The following is a 23811-nucleotide window of genomic DNA, read 5'->3' on the forward strand; positions in this document are numbered from 1 at the left end:
AATGGGTGCAGTTAGGTACACATTTTATGCACTTAGCACTGTGATGCATTCATGTAATTATTTTTATAAAACAGGGATCCCCAACCTTTAGAACCCGTGAGCAACATTCAGAAGTAAAAGGAGTTGGGGAGCAACACTAGCATGAAAAATGTTCTTTGGGTGCCAAATAAGGGCTGTGATTGGCCATTTAGTAGCCCCTATGTGGATTGTCAACCAACATTGAGGCTCTGTTTGGCAGTGCACCTAGTTTTTATACAACCAAAACTTGCCTCCAAGCCTGAAATTTGTAAATAATCACCTGCTTTGAGGACATTCAAGGAGTTGGAGAGCAACATGTTGCTCACGAGCTACTGGTCGGGGATCACTGTTATAAAACAATGCCGGGGTTGCTTACTTGTCTTGTGTTAAACAACCCAGGATTTTTTATGAAATTATGTATGTTTGGTTTTGTACTATTACTTTTGAAGCTTGACAAGCATTATTATTTGATTTATTTTTATTTTTGGAGATAATATAAATCCGGCATTTGACAATGCTTCTCTTTGTTCTAAAATGTCTTGCACTGAAACAGCTGTTTTTCTTGTCAGGCTGTAAAAATAATGTACCAGCATAATGCTTGCTTGTTAAACTATGGTGCAACAGCATAAATGTGCAGAATACAAACAAGGCAGGGGCACATTTACACTAAATAAAACACTGCGAGTCATCTCTATGTTATTTTACTTATTTACTGATGAAAATGTTGGCTTAGTGGTATTTTTTCAAAATAGGAACTTATATACTAACCTATAGCAGTGGGTTCTTGTCTAGCATCCCCTTATATGCAATCAACAGTTCATTTTTACTGTTCTGGTGTTTCTAGGAAACATCTGATGGTTCGCTTACCATTCTTTTACCATTGCCCAGGTGCAATTAGAAGAGCACCAAGGTGCATGTGGTGCAGAGAGCAGTGCAATTTTGCACAAGGCAACCATGCTGATGTACTAGCTTTCCCCTCTTAACATGCAAGCTGAGGGGTGTCCAAGAGTATTTTCACGTTTTGCTCCAAAGCCACCACTCATGAATACAGTCCTGATATATGTAATCAGCACCGTATTCATAAGAAATGCTAATATTGCTAAATGTGGATAAGGGTAACAAAGGCAAATCAAAATGAGGCTTCCAATTAGAGCTATGATTTGCTAGATATTAGTGTTGCTTTTGTATAACCACTTAGGGGGTCCCTACTTACCGAATATTTCTGTAGTTTGTAAACAGCAATTTCTTTCATAAATGAGGGCTGCAGAATATGTCTGTGCTATTATAATTTTTAGAGATACATTGTTTTTTTCCTATTGACCTAATTCTAGTATAAAGGATGAGTTAAGATAGATTAATCAAAGAAGAACATTACCAGTTGCTGCCAAATGCAATTTTTTTCATTGCAGTTACAGGTCACATGTAACTGACGTAAATTAAGTAAATTGTTTTCCAGTAAATTAACACAAATAAGCTCTTTACTCACTCCATGACAACATGTATGCCACCCATTGGTGTGACTATAATTGGGAATTTTCTAGTAACAATTATTGTTCAGGCACTAAGCTTCCTACTGTATATGTACAGCTGCCCTACTGCTATTGCTGCACTCTGGGCCACATTAGAGATGAGCAGTGACTTGTAGGGATGTAGCGAACCGCCGCCAATGTGTTCGCGAACGCCGTTCGCGAACACCGGCAAAAAAAGCGAACAGTTCGCGAACTGTTCGCGAACTTCGAATGCTCGATAAAATCGTTCGATCGAACGATCGAAGGATTTTATTCGTTCGATCGAAGGATTTTCGTTCGAATCGAACGATCGAAGCTATTCGATCGAATGATTTCATTCAATCGAATGCTTATAATCGTTCGAACGAATGGAAATCGTTCGATTTTAGCGATCGAATGGTCGAATGGTCGAATGGTCGAACGAAATTTTACTTCGAATCGAACGCGAACACCAATTGGCGAACGTCGCGCGACGTTCGCGAACATTCGGCGGACGCGAACAGTCGAAGTTCGCGCGAACAAGTTCGCCGCAGAACAGTTCGCTACATCCCTAGTGACTTGATTATTTGCATTCTATCTTTGTGGCCTTACCTTATCTACAGACATGTAACATTATGACATGAGCACTCAGATAAAAAAAAAACTTCTTCATTGGGTTAGTGTATAACCTTTTAAAGGAGAATTAATAGGACATTATTCCTTGTATATGTGCATTTAGGTATTTACACTAGGGGGCAGATTTTTCAAGGGTCGAATTGAAAATTAAAATTTTTGAGTTTTTTTATGGTCAAAACTGTCACATTTGACTAGGGAGTTACTCAAATTCGATTCGAGATTTTAAAAAAAATAGAATTCGTCTTTCGAGATTTATCATACTTTGGCCCTTTAAAAACTCGAATTAGACTATTCACCATCTAAAATCTGTTTAGGTCAGTGGGAGAAAATTTGAATCGAATTTCAATTCGAGTTTTCGGGTCGATTCCATTCATCTGATTTTTTAAAGTTAAATAAATTCTGATTGGTCTAATTTATGGGAGTTTAAAAAACTCACATGAATTCGAAATTTAAGGGGATCCTGTCATCGGAAAACATGTTTTTTTCCTAAAACGCACCAGTTAATAGTGCTACTCCAGCAGAATTCTGCACTGAAATCCATTTCTCAAAAGAGCAAACAGATTTTTTTATATTCAATTTTGAAATCTGACATGGGGCTAGACATTTTGTCAATTTCCCAGCTGCCCCTGGTCATGTGACTTGTGCCTGCACTTTAGGAGAGAAATGCTTTCTGGCAGGCTGCTGTTTTTCCTTCTCAATGTAACTGAATGTGTCTCAGTGAGAGATGGGTTTTTACTATTGAGTGTTGTTCTTAGATCTACCAGGCAGCTGTTATCTTGTGTTAGGGAGCTGTTATCTGGTTACTTTCCCGTTATTATTTTGTTTGGCTGCTGGGGGGGAAAAGGGAGGGGGGTGATATCACTCGAACTTGCAGTACAGCAGTAAAGAGTGATTTAAGTTTATCAGAGCACAAGTCACGTGACTTGGGGCAGCTGGGAAATTGATAATATGTCTAGCCCCATGTCAGATTTCAAAATCGAATATAAAAAAATCTGTTTGCTCTTTTGAGAAATGGATTTCTCAAATGACAGTATCCCTTTAACCTTTGATAAATGTGCATCTAATAGTAATTGACTTATTTTATATAAAAAGTATATTTTACAATATATATAGGAAGTTACCTTGTTCTAAGAAAGCTATACTATTTTATTTTATTTCAAGGTGCAAATGTAATCCGTTTATGTATTTTATATTAATATTATTAACTGATCTCCAAGAAGAAAAATTCAAATGGACCTATACACGAATAAGACGTTTTAATTCTTAAAATAACTGCTTTCTGTTTTTATTTCAGTGTTTATCTACTGATGATATATTTTCCATTTACAATATCAACACCGATCAAATTACCAATACTACGTTTGAGACATTCTGCCCGGCCATTTTGCATCAAATATTTTTTCATCCGTGTGCATTTGAAATCCAAGAAGAGAACACACAAAGGCCCAGCCCTGCACAAGGTAAATACTCGATTGCTAAACGTCTTTTCTTATGCACATGGAAGACTGATCTCATAGCTCACAAATTCACAATAGCATAATGAGTAAATAATTAAATTAATGGGGAGCTTTGTGTAGGAAAAGTGGGTCAGCTAGTAATGAATAGTGATGGGCGAATTTGGGGCGTTTCGATTCACCGAAAAATTTGCGAATTTCCAGCGAAACTGCGAAAAATTTGCGAAACGCAGAGGTTTTGCAAATTTACTCGCCGGTGGTGAATTCGCGCCTGGCAAATAAATTCTCCCATCACTAGTAATAAAACTTTTATAAGCAGACACTGCCAAAGTGCATCCAATGTACCAGTTCCTCTACTACAGTCAGAAAACATATACAAAATTACCAGATCCCTTATAAGGCTGATTTGTAAATCCTAGCCACTATTATGTGAACTGCAGACCCTCTGACCTACAGTTCATCTAATTTGCTTTATATTTTACCTCCTTGCAAAGTAAGTAAAGACTTTTGCCCCCTCACAAGCACAGCAGTATACAGTATGTGGGACAGTAAAATAATAATACTTACAAGAAAGGGGTAGATGGCTTTGTAGAAAGTATAGTGTTTATCCAAGGGCTAGTAGTAGGCAACTTCTGAATCAGAAATATTATTTTTCCATTTTGACGCAAATGAATGAATGTTGTTTTTTTTTTTGTTTTTTTTTTTGCTGTTCAAAGGATCCAGCAGAAACAGGTAATGCGTTTTTGGGCTGAACCAAAAAAAATCATCTCTATGTAATTCCTGTAATGTTTTTGAAATTTGTTTAAAAAGATACCTCCAGTGTGTGTGCCATATACTGTACTATATGGCCCAGAAGTTTCCAAATAACTGCCTGACCAACATCTTATTCCCAAACCAAGGGCTCTTAATGAAAATGCATCAATTTTTGTGTGAATATAGTTGTGGCTGCAGTCTTAAAGGAACCCTTGTTTTGATGCATTATACTTTTTAGCATTTGCTGATTGTTAGTGATGGGCGAATCTGACACATTTCGCTTTGCCAAAAATGTGCAAAATGGCAAGAATTTCGCTGAAATTCATTGAAGTCTATGGGCAACAATTTTTTTTGACGTGCAACAATTTATTTTCCACCCATTGAAGTCTATAGGTGTCATTTTGTCTGCAAAAATTTCACTCATCACTGCTGATTGTACCTGCAGCTACATACAGTAAGCACAGGTATTTAAAGTGCACCATAAGCAATATTAATATAATAAGAGCATGGCCCATGCAATCTGCCTCTAAACCAGCTTTCTACTCCAAAGATATGCAGGGAGCTAACCAAAAGCACCCTCGCCAAAATATTTCAATGTCCCTTCAACAAACACAGACAAAGATTACAGATCTGTAATTCCTTACCCGAAAAATTAACTACTTGTCCATGTTTGCAACATAACAGTCTTTTGGTACATCCAATCATAGTCTAGTACCCAAAGATTTAAAAAATAAAAGTAGTTACATTGGAACTAGCCTTTCTTAGTACTGACCTGTGTGTGTATTGGGGCAATGTGTAAATGTCAAGGGGAACTTAGATTGTAAACTTCAGTTGGGCAGGGACTGATGTAAATCATGAACTAACTCTGTGTAATATGCAATGTAGGTTCTATATATAATTTAACATATAACAATATGAAAACATACTGTATACACTGAAGAGGCCTTTCAAGGCCTGTGGGCAGTTGCACAAAAAGTTGGTTGAAAGCAATTCAGAGAACAGCATAAACATTTCTCTCTCTGCTTCTGAAAAGATTTGACAGAACTGCTACAGAACTGAATGTGCAGGAGAGCATATACAAGTGCTCCTGTTATTTTATAGCTCCATTGCCAAAGGTGAATTACTTTTCTATTAAATGACCGAGGTGACGGCCTTCCAATGTGGCAGTGAGGGCTATTGTCACATTCCTTAAAAAATGTCATATGTTGAATCTGTGTCTGTGTGAGCTTCCCTGCTGATCTTGCCTTTTCCATGTGAGTGGAATCTGCATGACATATTCATGTTTACAGGGCAGTTAACAAGTCTTAACTAGCATCCCATAGGACAGTGGCCATAATCACTGCTATATAAAATGTTATTACACTGCTTATTTAGAGTTGCGATTTAAGGAAAGTGAACGCCAAAAAACTCTCAGGGGAACTTCCGGTATGGCGCCTGAGTAAATAGACGCACAATACAGCCCTCCGTTGCTCTCCCGCACAGCACCAGCGCATGTTTACTGAAAGCGGCGACACCCGCTTAACAAACATTGTAAATGGCAAAAGACTCACCTAAGAAGCAAAAACAGGCAAAAACCGCTAACCATAATTCGGTCAAGGGGAAACAGGACGCTCCTCACGCAGCTTCAAATATGGCGACCGTAGCTCAAAATACAGAGCCAGTACCCTCCTCCTCACCTCACACAATGTTGCAAAATGCATCACTAAGCGACTTTAATTATAAACAAATAGCCTCAGAAGTGGCCAGTTTAATTAACCCTACTATTGAAAAGTCGCTGGAAAGGGTTTCAGTCAAACTACAAGCTGACATAAATAAACTGTCAGAACAACTCTCCTCACACAATGCCCAAATATCAGAAATTGAAGAGAGAATCTCCTCCATTGAGGACAATTCTTCCACAGTTAATACTAAGATTTTCCTTCTGCAAAAAAGAGTTGCTGAACTAGAAACAAAAGCAGAAGACCTAGAAAACAGATCTAGGAGGAATAATTTACACTTTATAGGAATACCTGAAACCCACAAGCAGGAGTCTCTTGCTCAATTAATATCTCAATGGCTCCCTTCAGCGCTTGGTATACAAAATGACATTCCTTCAGTAAAAATTGAGAGAGCTCACAGAATTGGCCCATTTTCTGACAACAATTATCAAAAACCTAGAACGGTCATTGTAAGGTTTCTGGACTACGCAGACAAATACAAAATTCTACAAGCATATCAAAAATCTAAAACCTTATTTATGGAAAATAAAAAGATCCTAATCTTTCAAGACTTTTCGGCTACACTGTCCATAAAAAGACAGAACTTTTCAAACACGTGCCAAATTTTGTTTAAATCTGAAATTAAATTTGCCATGCTATATCCAGCAATCCTAAAAATTTTCCTACCTACAGGCACGCATACTTTTGATGACTTCAAAGCTGCAGAACAGTTTGTAGCCAAATTGGAGCCTCTTTCTACCAAATCTAAGGATCAATTTACAAATAGCTCAAGAAACACTGATACTCAATCATCTACACCAAAAATTTATTCTATAGTTAACCAAATCCAAGAATGTCCATCAAATATACGTAGAAAGGTCAGTCCTTTCAAAAAGAGGGACAGCAACTCCAAAAGCGAACGCCAAAGATCAAGATCTCCCCACGCTACAAGAAGTAATTCATCTGAAAATTCAGATATGGTTACTTAATAAGACGACTGATTCAATTTACAGGCCTTTGGTCTTACTTATCAAAACCCAAATCTCTTTAAAGGGAGACTGGAATGGGACTGTATTGGTTGAATTCTTAAGAGAATTTATTTAGTGTCTAGGATACTTTAGGAAAAAAGCGAAGTTAACAGCCTAAGTATTATAAACTGTTATATTGTGTATTGAATTTTGTGGTTGCAATATTTCACATGTTATATATAACTGATTTTATTTTTTTGTTTTATTTGCTAACTAAGATCTCCTCACTTGCTTTTATAATTTATCTATGGCTTGATTTCCAATGGTTTACTACTCAGATTTCATATCAATTTCTCTCCAAGAATGTCGAATCTTAATATATATTCTTGGAACATAAATGGCTTAAACTCTCCAATAAAAAGAAAAAGGATTCTTCAGGAATTAGGGAAAAACAAAGTAGATATTGCACTTTTACAAGAAACCCATTTGACAGAAGAGGAAAATAAAAAACTCTGCACCTCTTGGGTTGGAGAAAATATTTATTCTGCAGCAGTTAATAAAAAAGGAGGTGTTTGTATACTTATTAACAAGAATTTACGAAAAGATAAATACCTCTAAAGATAATTTTGGTAGATTTGTCCACATAGAGATTTTGATTCATAATAGACCTTGGTCTTTTTGTTCTATATATGCTCCTAATGACCACAAACTTGGATTTTATCAAGATCTAGTTCAAAGAATATGTTCTTTAAATTTAAATAACTTAATAGTGGGTGGTGACTTTAATGAATCGCACATCTGGGCGTTGGACAAATGTAGCCCTGATCAAAAATCTGCTAACATTAAATCAAAATATTTGGTGGACCTACTTCATCAAACCAACCTCAATGATATCTGGAGAACCCTACATCCTTCAGAAAAAGATTTCACTTTTTATTCCCACTCCCATGGTACGGGAACACGAATAGATTACATATTTATTTCGGTTAACCTAATTAGTCAAGTTACAAGAGCAAAAATTGGAACTTTCTCTTTATCCGACCATACTCCAATTGATATTTCCATTAAATCTTTTGGTCCTCCCAAATCCTTCATACCGTGGAGATTTCCATTCTTTTTGGCGTCTAGGCCAGATTTTAATTTATTTCTGAAAGAAAAATGGAAAACATTTATTCTAAATAATGCTATTCATGATGACAACCCTACACTACAGTGGGACACATGGAAAGCCTATATAAGAGGGGAGATAACAGCATTTAAAAGAAGTTTTACAAAGAAACTAAATACAAAAATTTTGAAATTAAGTAAACTTCAGAGTGAAGCATGTACTTTATTCAAATCAAATCCGACCAAGGAAACTCGTTTTAAATTTGAAGAATCGCTGAAAGAAATGAAAACCTGGCTAAGTATAAGAGAAAAAATAAACCAAGATTATTATAAAGCCAGACTCTTTAAATTTGGTAATAAATCCAATAAATTTCTGACAAACTTAACTAAAACCTGGACAAATCAAAACCAAATGAATATGATCAAAACAGATTCAGGAAAACTAGTTCACAATCCCCTGGAGATAGTGGAACAGTTTAGAAGATATTATGAAGAACTTTACTCCCACACTGACTCACACTGATAAAAAACAGAGAATTTTTTTTTTTTAGCAACATAGATTTTCCAAAATTATCAGAAGCAGACTTAGATTACTTGAATTCTCCTATATATGAAGAAGAGGTCAAATATGTAATTTCTTCAACTAAAACAATTCAAGGCGGGGGGACCTGACGGTCTCACAGGACCCTTTTATAAAAACTTGTCTAACGAAATTTCTCCATTTTTGACTCAATTATTTAACCACATCATACAAAATAAAAACAAATTGCCTTCTAGTCTAAACTCTCTAACTAAGGTAATATACAAGCAAGGAAAGGACCCCACTCTTGTCAGTTCGTACAGGCCAATAGCATTAATTAATCAAGATTTCAAAATCCTAACTAAGATAATAGCAAACAGGCTATCTACAATAATTCCGAAGATAATCTCACCTGAACAAGCAGGCTTTATAAAAGGTAGATCGGGCACTAAGAATATAAGAACACTCATCAAAGTCATCTATTCAGCCAAATCAAATAAGGTTCCAGCTTCATTAGTCGGAATTGACGCCGAGAAAGCCTTTGACAAAATACATTGGGATCATCTATTTGACTCACTTAAGGCTTTTGGATTTATGGGCTCCTTCATTGATTTCATAAAATTGATTTATTCTTCTCCAATAACACAAGTCATAGCAGCTGGAGAAATGTCCCGACCAATTAAAATGAGTAAAGGAACAAGACAGGGTTGCCCCCTTTCTCCACTACTATTTAATCTGTCATTGGAACCCTTAAATAGATACCTGAAAGATTCGAGAAGTTTGCCTGGAATGGATATAAACAACATTGCTACCAAATTAACTGCCTTTGCTGACGATCTTCTCCTGATAGTAACAAATCCAAATGATAATCTTCAGAATATTTTTGATTGTCTGAAACATTATATTCCAATTTCTGGTTACTCAATTAATATACAAAAAACTGAATACATGGATATTTATGGTCATACTTCTGTTAATTTACTTCACAACCTTGGGATAGAAAAATCAAAATCTTCTATAAAACATCTTGGAATTAATCTACCAGCAGATCTACACAGATAATATTCTATGAATTATCCTCCTAATAAAAAACATTATAACTTTCTGTGACAAATGGAAAAATGTTCCTCTAAACATGAAAGGTAGGATAGCCTTTTACAAGATACTAGCTTTTCCTAAACTTATCTATCCAATGATCAACTTGCCGTTACTTCTAAAACATACCGACATAAATCTTCTTGACTCCTCACTGACTAAATTCATATGGAACGGAAAATCTCCAAAGATCGCATTAAAGAAATTGAGAAACTCTAAAATAAATGGGGGTCTTAATGTTCCAGATTATAGAACCTTTAATCTTTCAGCTTTGGCTCGATACTTTATTGAATGGTTCTCAGAGTCTAGTAAATATACAAATCCGATTCTAGAACGAAAAACAGATTCTCAGGAAAATATATTATACTTAATACACCTACCATGGAAGCTTCAATCAACAGAAATCAAACTTAATCCAATATACAGAGACACATTCATTGTCTGGAAGACTCTGCACAAGCTTTATAAAACTAATTATCAAATAACCTCTTACTTACCTCTTCAAAATATAAAGAGTTTGCCAAGCTCATTCCATCCACCATTTTCGACCACCTGGAAAGAAAAAGGTATAATTTATTTGCAAGACTTATTAAATCCGACGACTGGAACTCTATTCACATGGAAAGATTTTTCTATGAAATACCAAATCCCTAATAAAGACAGGATTTATTTCTACCAAGTCTCTCATTGGGTCAAGAGGCACTATCCTAATCTGGATATCACACTAATGAGGACTAATTTCACAACTGAATTTGACAGATTTATATCATCTCAGGTAAATAATACAAGACTTACTCAGAATTATCTTTGGTTAAATCCTATCCTTAACCCTCATCCAATGAAAGATACAGCACTAAAATGTCATTATATTTAAATATGGATATATCTCCTGAGATCTTAGTATCCTCCATTAAAGACTTCAATAATTTAATATCATCAGAAATCTGGAGAGACCAAAATTTTCGACTAATCCATCTAGCCTATAAAGGATTTAACTATAACTCTAAAAACAAGAATCTACTTACAAGTTGCCCTAAATGATCTATCCCTAAACCAAGCTTTGTACACAATATTTGTGAATGTCCCTTGATTAAATCATTTTGGAAAGAAATTGAGGGTTATTTCAACTCTGCAACCAAATTACAAATTAACCTAAACCAACAACTAACCATTTTACCTGCAACATTAAATATGGATACTTCTCCAAATTTTTCGGCTCTACAAATTGATCCACATAAAGGAAAATTTTTAAAACTATTACTGGCTGCTGCTCGAAGAGTAGTATTAAGAAATTGGATATTACCTCACCCTCCAACATTAAATGAAACTATAACTGAACTACAAGATCTATGCGTTCTGGAAGCAATTTCCTACAAACTTTATAATTCTAAAAAAAGTTCCAAATTCACGTCTAAATGGAAAAGATTTCTATATAATCTAAATGACACAGAAAGGACTAAAATACAAGCCATTTTTAAAAGTTCCAATCCAACACAGGACTCTACATAATAAGGCCATAAGTCTACTTCAAGCAAGTGAAATTCATTAATATATTCTCATTTAATCATTTGAGTTTTTATTTTATTTTGCTTATATTTTTTGTTAATTAACTTTTGTTTACCTCCATCATCCTGTTATGGATTCCTATGAATATTCATGTTTACTGTACTGCATTTTCATTAATATTAAAATTAAAAAAAAAAAAAAATTAAAAAAAAAAACAAACTCTCAGGTGTTTCTAAGTAACCCATAAACTTAAGAGCCAATTTAGATAACAGAGGTGAAAAACTGACCGGCGGCCGCCGAACTGTTGCTGATGACAGCATTTATTTCAGTAAATATTTATACAAAATGTATTCACACTCATGTATTTAAGTGGCTGTCTTCTTTAGTATAGAGAAAATACCTGCCCACTCTCTTTTATTGTGATGCAGGGTCAGTAACCAGCTTGCATTTGTACAAAGGTCCATCAGAAGAGCTGCTTGATAGGTCAGTGTTTTCTCAAACTACAACTTGCAATCCCTAAGGTGGGGTGGGTCTCCAAACTTCTTGGCATGTACCGGTACTATGGGCATTAATATTTTTTTTAAAATTTAGTATTGTCATCTGTATAAAATAATGTTTCTGTAGTTCAGTGTCCCAGATAACTGCTGGCAGAGTCCAAAAATGGTTTCCGTGGTAGCACGGCTGCTCTAAGACCTAATAGTCTCAGACATGGCCACTCCCTAATAAATTATTAGTAGAACACTCACCCTATTTGATATAGCAATACATATATTATAGCTGTCTGCAGGAAAGGCAAAGTGTGATAAGGAATAGGGCAATGGTACACGTAGTGGCTTTGATTGTTTTTCCTTGGCACAGATTTTCCTCATTAAAACGGCTGTATTAGAATTTATTGCTCTGTCTGGAAATCATGTCAACATTTAAGTGCAGGTGATTTCCCTCTATTGTCACCGTCATGCAACTGCCCAATGGGAAGATGCCACGGGCAAAATAGATAAAATCAATTGGGGTACAGGGCCCATAATGGAAAACATATTTTCGTGTTTCAATAAGAACCCCCCTGTATAGCAAGTCCTTGCTCCCAGTGCGCTATACGTCTGCCGGCCTCTGGAGGACAACACATTTGCTTCGGGTGTCAAATTCTGTGGTGAGCCAAGCAACATTGCTTCATCCCTCAAGAGCCCATTGGTGGAACTGAGGATAGGCTTTTTGGCTGCTGGCTTTCTGCTTTTGAGTATTAAGAAATTGCTCTGCATATTCTTCCAAAAGTAATCCACGCTGAAAATTAATTAGATAAAAAAAATCTGCATATTCTTCACCTATTTCAATGTTTGCCTGTTTGCCCATAACTAGAAATGAGCGAATCTGCTCAACCCCATTTTAATCATCTAAAAAAAAATTGGCAAAAAGCTGATAATTCATGAAAAGTCAAGGGGCGGTTCTTATACCACAGTGACCTTTTTTGCATCAACTATTTCTAGGTACAATACATTGTAATCTATGGATGGTCTTTGTAGCAACTTTTTCCACATTGACTGTTTTGTGGCAACTGTGGGTGTTTTTTTGCAATGACATTTACATGCAACATACATTGGGGTCTATGGTGTATTGTTACTATGTATTTTTTTTTTGTGACAGTTTTGCAAAAATATTTTCCGATGGCAAAATTAGGAATTTATATATATACCGGGCAAACAATTTGCTAATCACTACTCATACCTGTCCCACGTCAACCCCTTGCATTCTAAATGATTAAAATCTTAATTGCACATGCACAAATATTCACCTTAACATTGCTGCTGTCAAAATAGTTAATTACAGGTGTAACAGAATTCACCAGCAAGAATGCTGCTTTCTAGCACTACATCTGTCGCCTTGCTATCATACATAATAGGAGTATTGTGTTATTTGATCCTCAGCATTCAGATCAGATTCAAAAGCAACAGTTATAACCCATGTGCCCCCCTCAAGTTACTGATTGGTTACTGCCTGATAACCAATCAGTGGAAACCAAGAAAGCTGCAAAGCAGGAAGTAGTGTTCTGGCGATTATGTTACACATCCACTCACTCCAGCCTTTATACATTACATTTTTGCCTAACTAACTATATTAGAAACATTTTTTTTATTTTGCACAGTCTATTTACCCAGTTTTTAATTCCTATAAAGGCATACTGATGTTTAGTTGTTCTTTAATAGAAAAGTGTGTTTAAAGGTCCCAGTTTCAGTTGCAGGAACAAAGAACATTGAGCTAGATATTTATTGGAAAATTCATTTGATTAATAATGGGTCCAATGGCAAAAAGTTTGATGTGACGATATTGTTGTTGGAGTGCAGAGACCTGCAGTAATCAGTAAAAACCTGATGACAATGTGCAAAGTGCAACAAAAAAATGCCCAATTGCAGATTCTTAATTTGCACTTTGCACACTGTGTCCTGTTACTTTAATGCCCCATGTAGACTGCACTAATCTAGGGGATGAAAAAGTCCAATGAGTCTGGCAGAGTTAACTACAATATGCTGATACAACAGCTAAGTGGTCTGATTGTCTGTAATTAAACAACTGCATGTAAAAGAACATGTCAGTTTTATGGCATGCCAACTCAGATAACCCCAACGTCATAACTGTGGTAACATCTTTTTTGTTATGGCCGGTAAAACACAGCTTTACATCCTATAATTTGCTATAAAGTATGTACTATAGTTATTGCATGATGCCTGTCCTAAATATATCTTTTTAATTTCACTGGGACTCTTTGTCTTAGTATCTGCATAATTGTACTGTGTTTAAAGTGCAACTAAAGCCCCAGGAAATTGCCATAGAACAGGAGTTCACAAACTTTACTGATGTGCTGTCTGCTTTTAGTAGTTATCAGAGCAGAGTCTACCACCTTAAGTGGTACAATGTCATGGAAAACTAAACTTACACTGGGAGAAAACAGGTAGGTTTGTATTTAATTGAACAGCACCCTTTTCTCAAGCAAAAAATATAATATAATATAATACCCAGACTGCTGTAGATCCTAACAAACCTTTTAGGCAACCCAAAGCCATATAGTGTTTATGAACCTTTTCTATTATTTTGATTTATTAGCACAAGTCTATACTCAAGCTCTGTTACCCACCCAACCACTTGATTGGCCTTGGACAATGTGTGGTCAGTGTGCGCTTGTTCCCCAGGAGGGGCCTACATTGTAATCGCAAACAAATAGTGAGCTGCAAGTGTGACACTAACATACCGAGTAGTTTAATCAAGACAAAGCTCCATGTACTTGCCAATTTATTTTCAAATATGAAAGTATTTCTACCCTTTGTTCACTTATGAAAAAACGTTTGTTGTAAGTTATTTCTTACATTTGTACCATTTTGCTTTTCAGTCTGGGGATTTGGCTTTCTTACTGTAACCATCATTAATCTTACATCACTGCTTGGATTGTTTATAACACCTCTGATCAAGAAACCCTACTTCCCAAAAATATTGACTTATTTTGTGGGACTTGCTATTGGAACTTTGTTTTCAAACGCCATTTTTCAACTTATTCCAGAGGTAAGTTCCATTGTTAATTTACCAATCCATAACCCCCAATATCCTTTTTATATACTTTGTGTATGCTTATTTTAAGGGCACCCACCATGAATTACTTTAAAATCATATTACTTACTGTAAGTACCCAAGTTCAAAACATTTTTAAAGTTATAAGGAATAATTTAGGAAGATCTCAGACAGAAGTGCAATAAAACAAGAGGTGCAGAGTGGGGATTTAAATTTCAGATGCTTTCTTAAAATACATAGAAATGAGGAAAACTCAATTCTACTCCATGGTGAATTTTTCATTGGATGGGAGCTAATACTAAAGGTGGGCAGCAATTATTCACTGGGAGGGTAGGAATTTGGGATCACCATTTTATAGTTCAGGACTCTTATAGATCAGGACATTGGCTGCCAAATGCAGAAACCAGTTGGTAATATGGGCAGTTTCCCTGGTGGCAAATTTGTGGCAAATTTGCCCGTTTTGCCGCCGCAAATAAATAAAGGGCAAAAATTCGCTGTCGTCGAAAATTTTTTACCGCGGGCAAATTAATTTGCCAATTTCACCATCTGAAAATTCGCTGTCTTCGAAAAATTTTACCACCGGCAACGGTTTTTTTGACACCAGCGCCCATTTTGACACCGGCGAATTGTCTCAGACGTCGAAATCGCTGTTTCGCAAATTTTTAACCAGCTTTGAGAATTTCGCAAGGAAATTCATGGAGAAGCGAAACGGGACAAATTCGCCCATCACTAGCACCAATAACAAATAAAATATATTACTGGGTATTTGTGGCTGTAGCAACTTTGAAACTACAATTGTGTAGAGGACATATTTGCCAAGTATATTTAGTAATTACACTTTGTTATTATTAACTCTAGTGTAGTTTTATAGCAAGTTAATAAATCACTGAGATGCAGACTTTTTTTTCCACTAAACCTGTTTTGTTCTCTTTTGACTGAGGTATCTCTTGGAATAGCTGAATAAATTACTGAATGGGATCACTACATTTCAGACAACACAATAAAGCTTTGATGTGATGCGATAGCATTGGATAGCAAGTAAAATAAAGTGAAGGAATTGTCTAAAACTAACACAGGGATATCTTGTTGCAGGCATTTGGGTTTGATCCGAAAGTTGATAATTATATTCCCAAAGCAGTGGCTATTTTCGGAGGATTCTACATTTTAATGTTTGTGGAGAGAATGCTAAAAATGATTCTGAACATCTACGGTGAAGTATGTTTCTGTTGCCACACATTATACTAAAACACATCAAAAGATAGTTAAGCTCAAAATATTGTATTGCTAAAAGCTTGCCCTAATCTATTTAACATCAGCATTTGAACAGGCTAATTTAGCATTGGCTGTTATTGTAAAAGGCTTATTGACCTATTACTATTTAAGTCTCAAAGCTATTTATATGGTAAAATATTGTCTTTGCATCTACTGTACATAATGTTGCTCTAAAAGCATACAGTTTTAGATAATGATCTTGTTTGTATACGTAATATTCATTGTGTTGTACTATTACACACTTGTGTTATCTGCCAGCTCTTGTTTCTTTAGTGACATTAAAATTCTAAAACAAATACATTGACTTTGGGGCCATTAACAGGAATGAAAGAAGCTTTTTTTTCTCACTAGTCTGTCATTGGGCAACAGACAATGGCAGAATGAATGAAGATAATAATGGAGTGTTTTGGAAGTATAAAAGGATATCAATGGTGTATGATGATAGGTTAAGATACAGACAACTAGCAGAAAAGTATAATGGAAGAGGCAGTATCTCAGATGTTTATTTGGCACACTAACCAAATAAACATTTTTAGCTTAATTTGGATGCTGATCAGACACCTCTTGAGAGGATAAATTCAACCCTTATTTGTTTGAAATAGGAGCTAATAGAATAGTAAATGTACCTTTACAAGGTAATATCGTTTGTACGTTACTTAAAATGAATTATGTTGTATTTAGGGTGTACATACCCATTTAGAGATTGACCACATGCTTCATCAAGAATTGCAAATCGAGTCTCCACCAAGTAAAATTCCCAATGGAAATATCATTTATTCAAATCCTGCAGTAGCAGAGGTTAATGGGGCAAATCATCTGGAAAGCACAAATAAGGTTTCATCAAAGGTACGGTAACTATACTTGCCAATATTTCTCAGCAACATTTTAGACTGCATTATCATATACAGTATAAAGGTGAGCTACAGGTGAATTGAAATATTGTAAAATGCACCATGTAGTCCATTCCTCCTCCTGCAAAATCTACAGTTGTACCTTTATTGTATAGAGTTCACAGAAGATACAGTAGTTTGAGATCGAAATCCTTAGTATTGACCACTCAACTGGAATCTCCACACTTCAGCACTAAACGTAGTTTATCTTCTTTAAACACAATAGCCATAAAGGATGGAATTGACATAGTGATATAATAAGTTGGCTAAGTAAACACATTGATAATGATTGTTAGCCAATGGTTATTTGTGCTAAATGCGGTAGCTCTAATTTTTGCTGACAGCAGTTGGTTTGGCTATAAAGAAAGTTAAATTGCAATAAAACACAGACTGTATTGGCCATATTTATGTTTATTGCTGCGGTATAATTTTTCTTTTGACAGTTTAACAAAATAAATAAATAAAAATGTTAAGTCAGCAATTGGATTGGGTAATCACAGACAGTTTATCTCGAGTAGTTTACTTCCCGAACAGCACTGGCTTCTGTCTTAATTACGTCTTAAAGGTTATGAACCCTGAGCTGGTAGATTCAAAGGAAATGCTTAGTTAGCAAAATGATATGGTCAGCAACTAAGGTGTGTTCTGGTGGCCTGATCCATAGGAAGCATCACCATACACAAATATTGACTTGTTTGTCCCCTGCTGTCAATGGAATTCAGTTATTTTATGTGCATTACCAATGATAGGTTATTTATTTTAGGTAATATACATTTGAAAATGCAATGACAATTTAAAATTATGTTTATTAATGTTATATGTTTTATTTATTAATGCACATTCCATCATTTTACTTTGCCCTGGGAAACGATTCAGAAGTTCTAGATTTTCGAATTATACTTCTTAGGGTCTACCTGGCAGAATATTCCCATAGACACAGGCCAGTTCAAAGACACAGTCAGGTCGATGTGCAGAATAGGGCGCAAAATGCAAAAATGGGTGCATTCTGCCATGTTTTTCACACTGAGATCTCCCCCTTCCCCTGTGAATACAGCTCTACCTGCATTCAGCATTGCTGTATTCATAAGTTCAGGGGGTGCATATGTGTCCCCCTTTCTTCTCTTACATGTTCCCTAACTTACACATCATGCTCACAGTAGGGAAGGCAGTCAGATACAGGCCCCAATGGAGCTTTCTACGGCAGCCCTTCTGGAGCTTCACTTTGCACCTAACACCATATTTCCTGGAAGGAAGTGCTTTCAGAATAAACACTTAGTGGCAGATTTATTAAGGGTCGAATTGAAAATTAGAATTTTAAATGGTCAAAACTGTCAAATTCAACTAGGGAGTTATCCAAAATTGATTCGAGTTTTTAAAAAAATTCTGGCCCTTTAAGAATTTGAATTCGACTATTTGCCACCTAAAACCTGCTGAATTGCTGTCAATGGGAGAGGTCCAGGGATCAAATTCCTGTCATTTCAGAGAAAAACTCGGAATTTAGCTTGATTGAATTTGATTTGAGTTTTCAGGTTGTTTAAATTCATTCAAGTTTTATTAATTTGATTTTATTAATACATTTCGACTAGTCAAATATGGAATTTATGGGAGTTTAAAAAAACTCACATGAATTTCTAAATTCGACTTTTGATAAATGTGCCTCCCCAACACACTCTTTTGCATGAAACATGAATACAGAGGGAACTTAGTGGAATTTTAATACAGATCGGTATCAATAATTAGTAGTCTCTTTTCGGAAAAAATGCCTTTATTTAAAGCTCATGGGAGTATATTATCCTGAACCTATAGTCCCTCTTTAAAGAGAGAACAATGGTTTGCTTAAAATTTGTATTAAAGGTCAGTACTTTAGATATAATTATGTCCTAACTGCCATGTGCTTTGTGACAGGACTCAATAGAAGTAGTACATTGCTGCAAGATATTGAAGTGGACACCTCTGAAAAGCATTGGCACATTAGCCTGGATGATTACTTTAAGTGATGCTCTGCACAACTTTATTGATGGACTTGCTATTGGGGCTTCCTTTACCCTGTCAGTTTTGCAAGGACTGAGTACTTCTATTGCAATTTTCTGTGAAGAATTCCCTCATGAGTTTGGTAAGCACCCATGCATCCGTAGAAGTAAACATCAAGATTGTATTTGATGTTTGATATATAGTCAGGCAGTTAGAGGCCCATAGGCCAGATTTGTAAGGAAACTTAGCAGTCATCACTGCTTAGGAAAGTGTACATTTGGCTTGACTAATGGTTAACAAATTCTATAGGAAGCACTTGTTTCTTAGATTATTATATATTATAAATTCTCTGAAGTCTTTTTTTTTGGCTGTCCTGGCCACCAAATATACAGAGAGCTCAGTATTGTGTGTATTTTTTTAAAACATCGTCTTAGGCCCACTTTTATTCATTTATCATTCTCACTCCCAACACTATTGACTAATTGGTATGATAATTTAGCTCTAGAATGCAGATGGTAGAGGAAATTCCAAATGGAAATGTTCCAAAAGCACAAAAGTAAAAAAATAACGATTCTATTAGCAAATTGTCTTAGAACCCTACAACAGTGAACAACCTCTTAAAGGACAATGAAGCATGCAAAACTGTAACTTTACCAAACAACTGTCTACCTAACCCTTTGACAAATGCCGTACAGAAGAAGCCTAACTTTTACTACATTACCCAGGGGATAACTTTCAATCAGCATATCATGCACAACTGGAACAACAAGTGGATTTACCCTCTTTTTACAGATGGCCCATAATCTTTTTTGGGTTTTCCTTTTCCTTTAAAGGAGAAGGAATACCATTTTACAATTGGGGTCCCAAAAATTAGGCACCCCCAAGTGACTACTTTTACTTACCTGAAACCGGGCCAGTGCTCAGCAGAAAACTGCATCTTCTAGGGGTTCTTCTAGTGAGCACCACAGAGCGATCCTCTTCCTACTTCTTCGGCTTTCAAATTTCGCATGCGCAGTAGAGCGAAATAGCCAGCTTTTTCGTTAAAGTTCGCTCTATTGCACAGACCCACAGAAACAGGTAGAATCTTTTCGTGGTGCTCGCTAGAAGAACCCCGGACCAGTGCGGTTTTCTGCTGATAGGAGCCTGGGGTGTCAGGTAAGTAAAAGTAATTACATGGGGGTGCCTAGCTTTTGGCATCCCCAAGGGTAAAAGGGTATTCCTTTTACTTTAATGTACAAATCTGGCTCCTGCTTCAATCTCTCAATTTAATTTACAAAATCTCAGTTTTGTGTCTTGGTGAGCCTGCCAAGCTTTAATGAGCCAGAGATTCAAGCAGTTTTCTGAACTAGAATGCATTAGTGAACTCATCCTCATTTTTTTTTCAGAGGTACTAAACCTTTAAAAAATGGTGTATTGTTATGTGTTTTGGGCTTCTGCTATTTTCAAACCACAAGATAATTATATTTATGTGCCAAGTCCTTGTGACTTTACAGAATGAATCTAATATAAATGTATTGCCAGTATCTGTGATAAGACAAAGCTATCATTAACGTTGGAATTTCCAAGATTTGTGCCAGTGTTGCATTCCAGTGAACCCTGTGCAAAGATATTTCTGAGGGCAGGGAACAAAATATTAGTCATCGTTGTAATTAATAATATTATTATTTAATCGATTTTTCTTTTCCTTTCAGGGGATTTTGCAATCCTAATAAGTGCTGGAATGAGTATTCCCCAAGCTTTGTTTTTCAATTTTCTCTCAGCTTGTTCATGTTACATTGGCCTGGTATTTGGGATTTTGGTTGGCAACAGCTTTGAGCCAAGCATCATCTTTGCAATTGCAGGAGGCATGTTTCTCTACATTGGATTGGCAGACATGGTAAGGAGCTCAAAGCTGTATTGTTGTTGAATTAGCAGAAAGAATATAAAGGTCATATATGATCTCCTAGGCAGTCTGCAAAGTACTTTGCACACTGCCTTATGGTATTGCAGAATTGCTGCTGATCTTGACCCAATGAATATAGGGCTGCCTGCTTTCATGAGGGGTGGGAGCCTGGGAGTCATGCAGGCACCCCCTCCCCCACTTATTGGGACTAATTTTGAAGTTAACCTTCTAATCCCAAAATAATCCCATGTAGATGTTAACTTTTGAATTTAAATCCACACTTTGCAGCCCAGTGATAAAATAGTCTTTGGACTGTCAATGGCTGATCTCCTAATTAACTATAATAAAAGTCCTGCCTGCAGAGTGTAAACAACATATTTTCCATAATTTAATAAATTTTCTACATTTTAAAATGCTTTAGAAAATACCATTGCATGGACAAAATACACATTAGTCAAGATATATATTTGGTTTAATTTGATGGGGTTAGATTTAAGTGTTTGCTGCTTAAATGGCAGATATATATTTTTCATTTGCTCTTATTTAGGATTTCTGGTCTGTGCTTATTTAAAGGCATACTCTTCCCCTAGGTAAAACAACAAGATCAGAATAATGGCTTTGCAAAGTCAGGATAAAAGAGTAAAGGCTTGTGTTTATAACACAATATAGGCTCGTCACCTTTTACTTTACTTATGTTGGAGGGAGAAGACCCAAGAAGAACTGATTACATATGGTATTATAGAATAGGAGTTGGGCTGAGTGTGGATAGAGTGTGTTTATAACTGGAGACAGGTGTACCAGTTCTCTGACAAGTCCATTAAACAGTCAGGCTTTGAATAAATTGTTAGCAGAGCTAAAATAATGAGAAATGAATACTGGACAAATAATTGAGTTAAAGTGTATATTTTGGTTCTGTCTTCCAGTTTCCAGAGTTGAATGAAATGCTCAAAGGCAAGATAAAAGGAAGGAGATCAGACATAATCTATTTCACAATTCAGAATGCAGGTTTACTCTCTGGATTTGCCATTATTCTATTAATTACCCTTTATTCAAAGGAAATTAAGTTGCATTAAGATCATGAGCCAAGAAAAACCAAGCATGCAAATACGACTTGTTGAATGTCATCTCTGTTTTTAGCTTTTCATATCTTCCGACCTCAAGAAATAAATGATTTATTTTTATGCACGATTTGATGAAAGGACTTTGAAATTTGGTTGAAAGAGTGAATAATGAACTGCTGCTATCTTAGTAAATTTAAATAAATATTTATGTATCTTTATTTGTTACACCAGGCATTACCTGTACAGTGTTATAGTGAGCATGGTGTTACAGTATTTCTAAGACAGCTAGTGCCACTTAATTCCATGTGATTTTGGAAATATTAAAAAATGTGCTCACGTCCAAATCACAGTGAAATTGAGAAGGGCTTTTGTATTGTTAGGGTCTTTTGATAAAAATACTATTTTCTTTCTGTATTTTGTACCAAATTGTATTTGTTTACTTGCACTTGAAAGCAAATAGGAATAGTTGAATATGTAAAGTCTAACTATTTTCTACACCTAAAATCTAGTTTTCAGAAAAAAAAATCATACAATGTAATTATATTTTCTGCTTAATAAACTTTAAAAGTGATTTAAAAAGGTCTAATTGTAATTGTTTAACAGTGATGCTGACATAAAGTTATAACTTACTCATTGTACCTTAACCTCCCAAAAATTGTCTGAAAATCTAACTGAAACGAAACCCTAATTCACATATTCTAATTTGAGGTAAATGTAAAAAAAAAAAATGCAAAATTTGTGAAGAAAATAATGTTGCATTTAGTTATCAACAGCTTTAAAGTAAAATGACTTTAAATACTCTGTTTAACCATATTTGAAGTAATCTAAATTCTGGGGGATTACCAAATGTCAATGGTCCAGTGGATTTACCCACAGGCTAATCAGCAACATAACTCATGCAACATCAGGCCAATGGATAGCTATTTATCTATTTTGGCTAATCAATTCTGTTATCACACCATAGGCTTAATCTCTGCTATACCTCCAATATGTGCACATTATATTGGTTCGGAGCTGGCAGTTGTTGGAACTTCATTGGCATCATTGAGCATATTAGCCAATGCTATCACTCTTCACCTTGGAAGGTTTCAACACCTTCCTAGAATAAATCTAGCTAAACACAAGAACTGGAACACCAGGTGCCATTAGGGAACAGAACCCAATACCAAGTGTCCAACAGCTGGACCCCTAAACCCTTTTCTTCATTTTGAGAAAAGCCCTGGTATCCCCATGTTTGAGAGGTTTATTGCTTAAATGTAACTGATTGCATTGTTTTGGCCCATTAAATATCAGTTCACTGAAGGCACTGGGGAAACATTTAGTACATAGAAATATACAACATCCAGGGGCAGATTTATCAAGGGTCGAATTTTGAATTACATTTTTTTAAAACACCCATAAACTCTAGTGAACTCGAAATTCGACCAGTAAAAATTAATTTAAAAAATCGAATTCTCTGAACTCGGGTGAATGGGATCGACCGGAAAACTCAAATCTAATTCGATTCGAGTTTTAAAAACTCGATTTGAGTTTTTTCTCCGAAAAAAACTTGAATGTTAGGAAGGCTTCAAACAACTCCTAATTGATCCCAAGACGTCTCCCATTGACTAAAACAGCAATTCAGCAGGTTTTAGTTGATGAATAGTCTATTTTTATTAAAAAAAAACTCTAATCAAATTTCAACAATTCCCTAGTAGATTTTGCCCATAAAAAAACTCGAAATTCGAATTTGAAATTCGAATTTGAAATTCGACTCTTGATAAATCTGCCCCCCAGAGTGACTGCTTCTAAAAAGACACATTCAGAACTAATTCTACATTATGTAAGCTGTTGTGCTCACCTATGTGTACTTATTTGTTACATTACTGCTAGTACTAGCTGGGTAAGAGCAACCAGCAATACAGTGGCTACAGAGAGACTGCAGAGAATACCACAGACTGAGAGA

The 23811-nt window shown here is 35.7% G+C and overlaps 1 protein-coding gene across 1 annotated transcript in view; it reads left to right on the forward strand.

Annotated features, from left to right (window-relative positions):
* slc39a8.S (solute carrier family 39 (zinc transporter), member 8 S homeolog) overlaps nt 1-22424 on the forward strand; it is a 33199-nt gene extending 10775 nt beyond the window's left edge. Inside the window, exons 2-8 of the mRNA XM_018243394.2 lie at nt 3436-3601; nt 14618-14787; nt 15886-16008; nt 16747-16911; nt 18858-19065; nt 20615-20799; nt 21729-22424. Of these exons, the coding sequence (XP_018098883.1) occupies nt 3436-3601; nt 14618-14787; nt 15886-16008; nt 16747-16911; nt 18858-19065; nt 20615-20799; nt 21729-21878 (1167 nt within the window). The 3' untranslated portion in view covers nt 21879-22424. The remainder of the gene's footprint in view (nt 1-3435; nt 3602-14617; nt 14788-15885; nt 16009-16746; nt 16912-18857; nt 19066-20614; nt 20800-21728) is intronic.
* Nucleotides 22425-23811: the final 1387 nt, after the last annotated feature.

The sequence above is a fragment of the Xenopus laevis genome, chromosome 1S, assembly GCF_017654675.1.
Source record: "Xenopus laevis strain J_2021 chromosome 1S, Xenopus_laevis_v10.1, whole genome shotgun sequence".
Taxonomy (NCBI): domain Eukaryota; kingdom Metazoa; phylum Chordata; class Amphibia; order Anura; family Pipidae; genus Xenopus; species Xenopus laevis.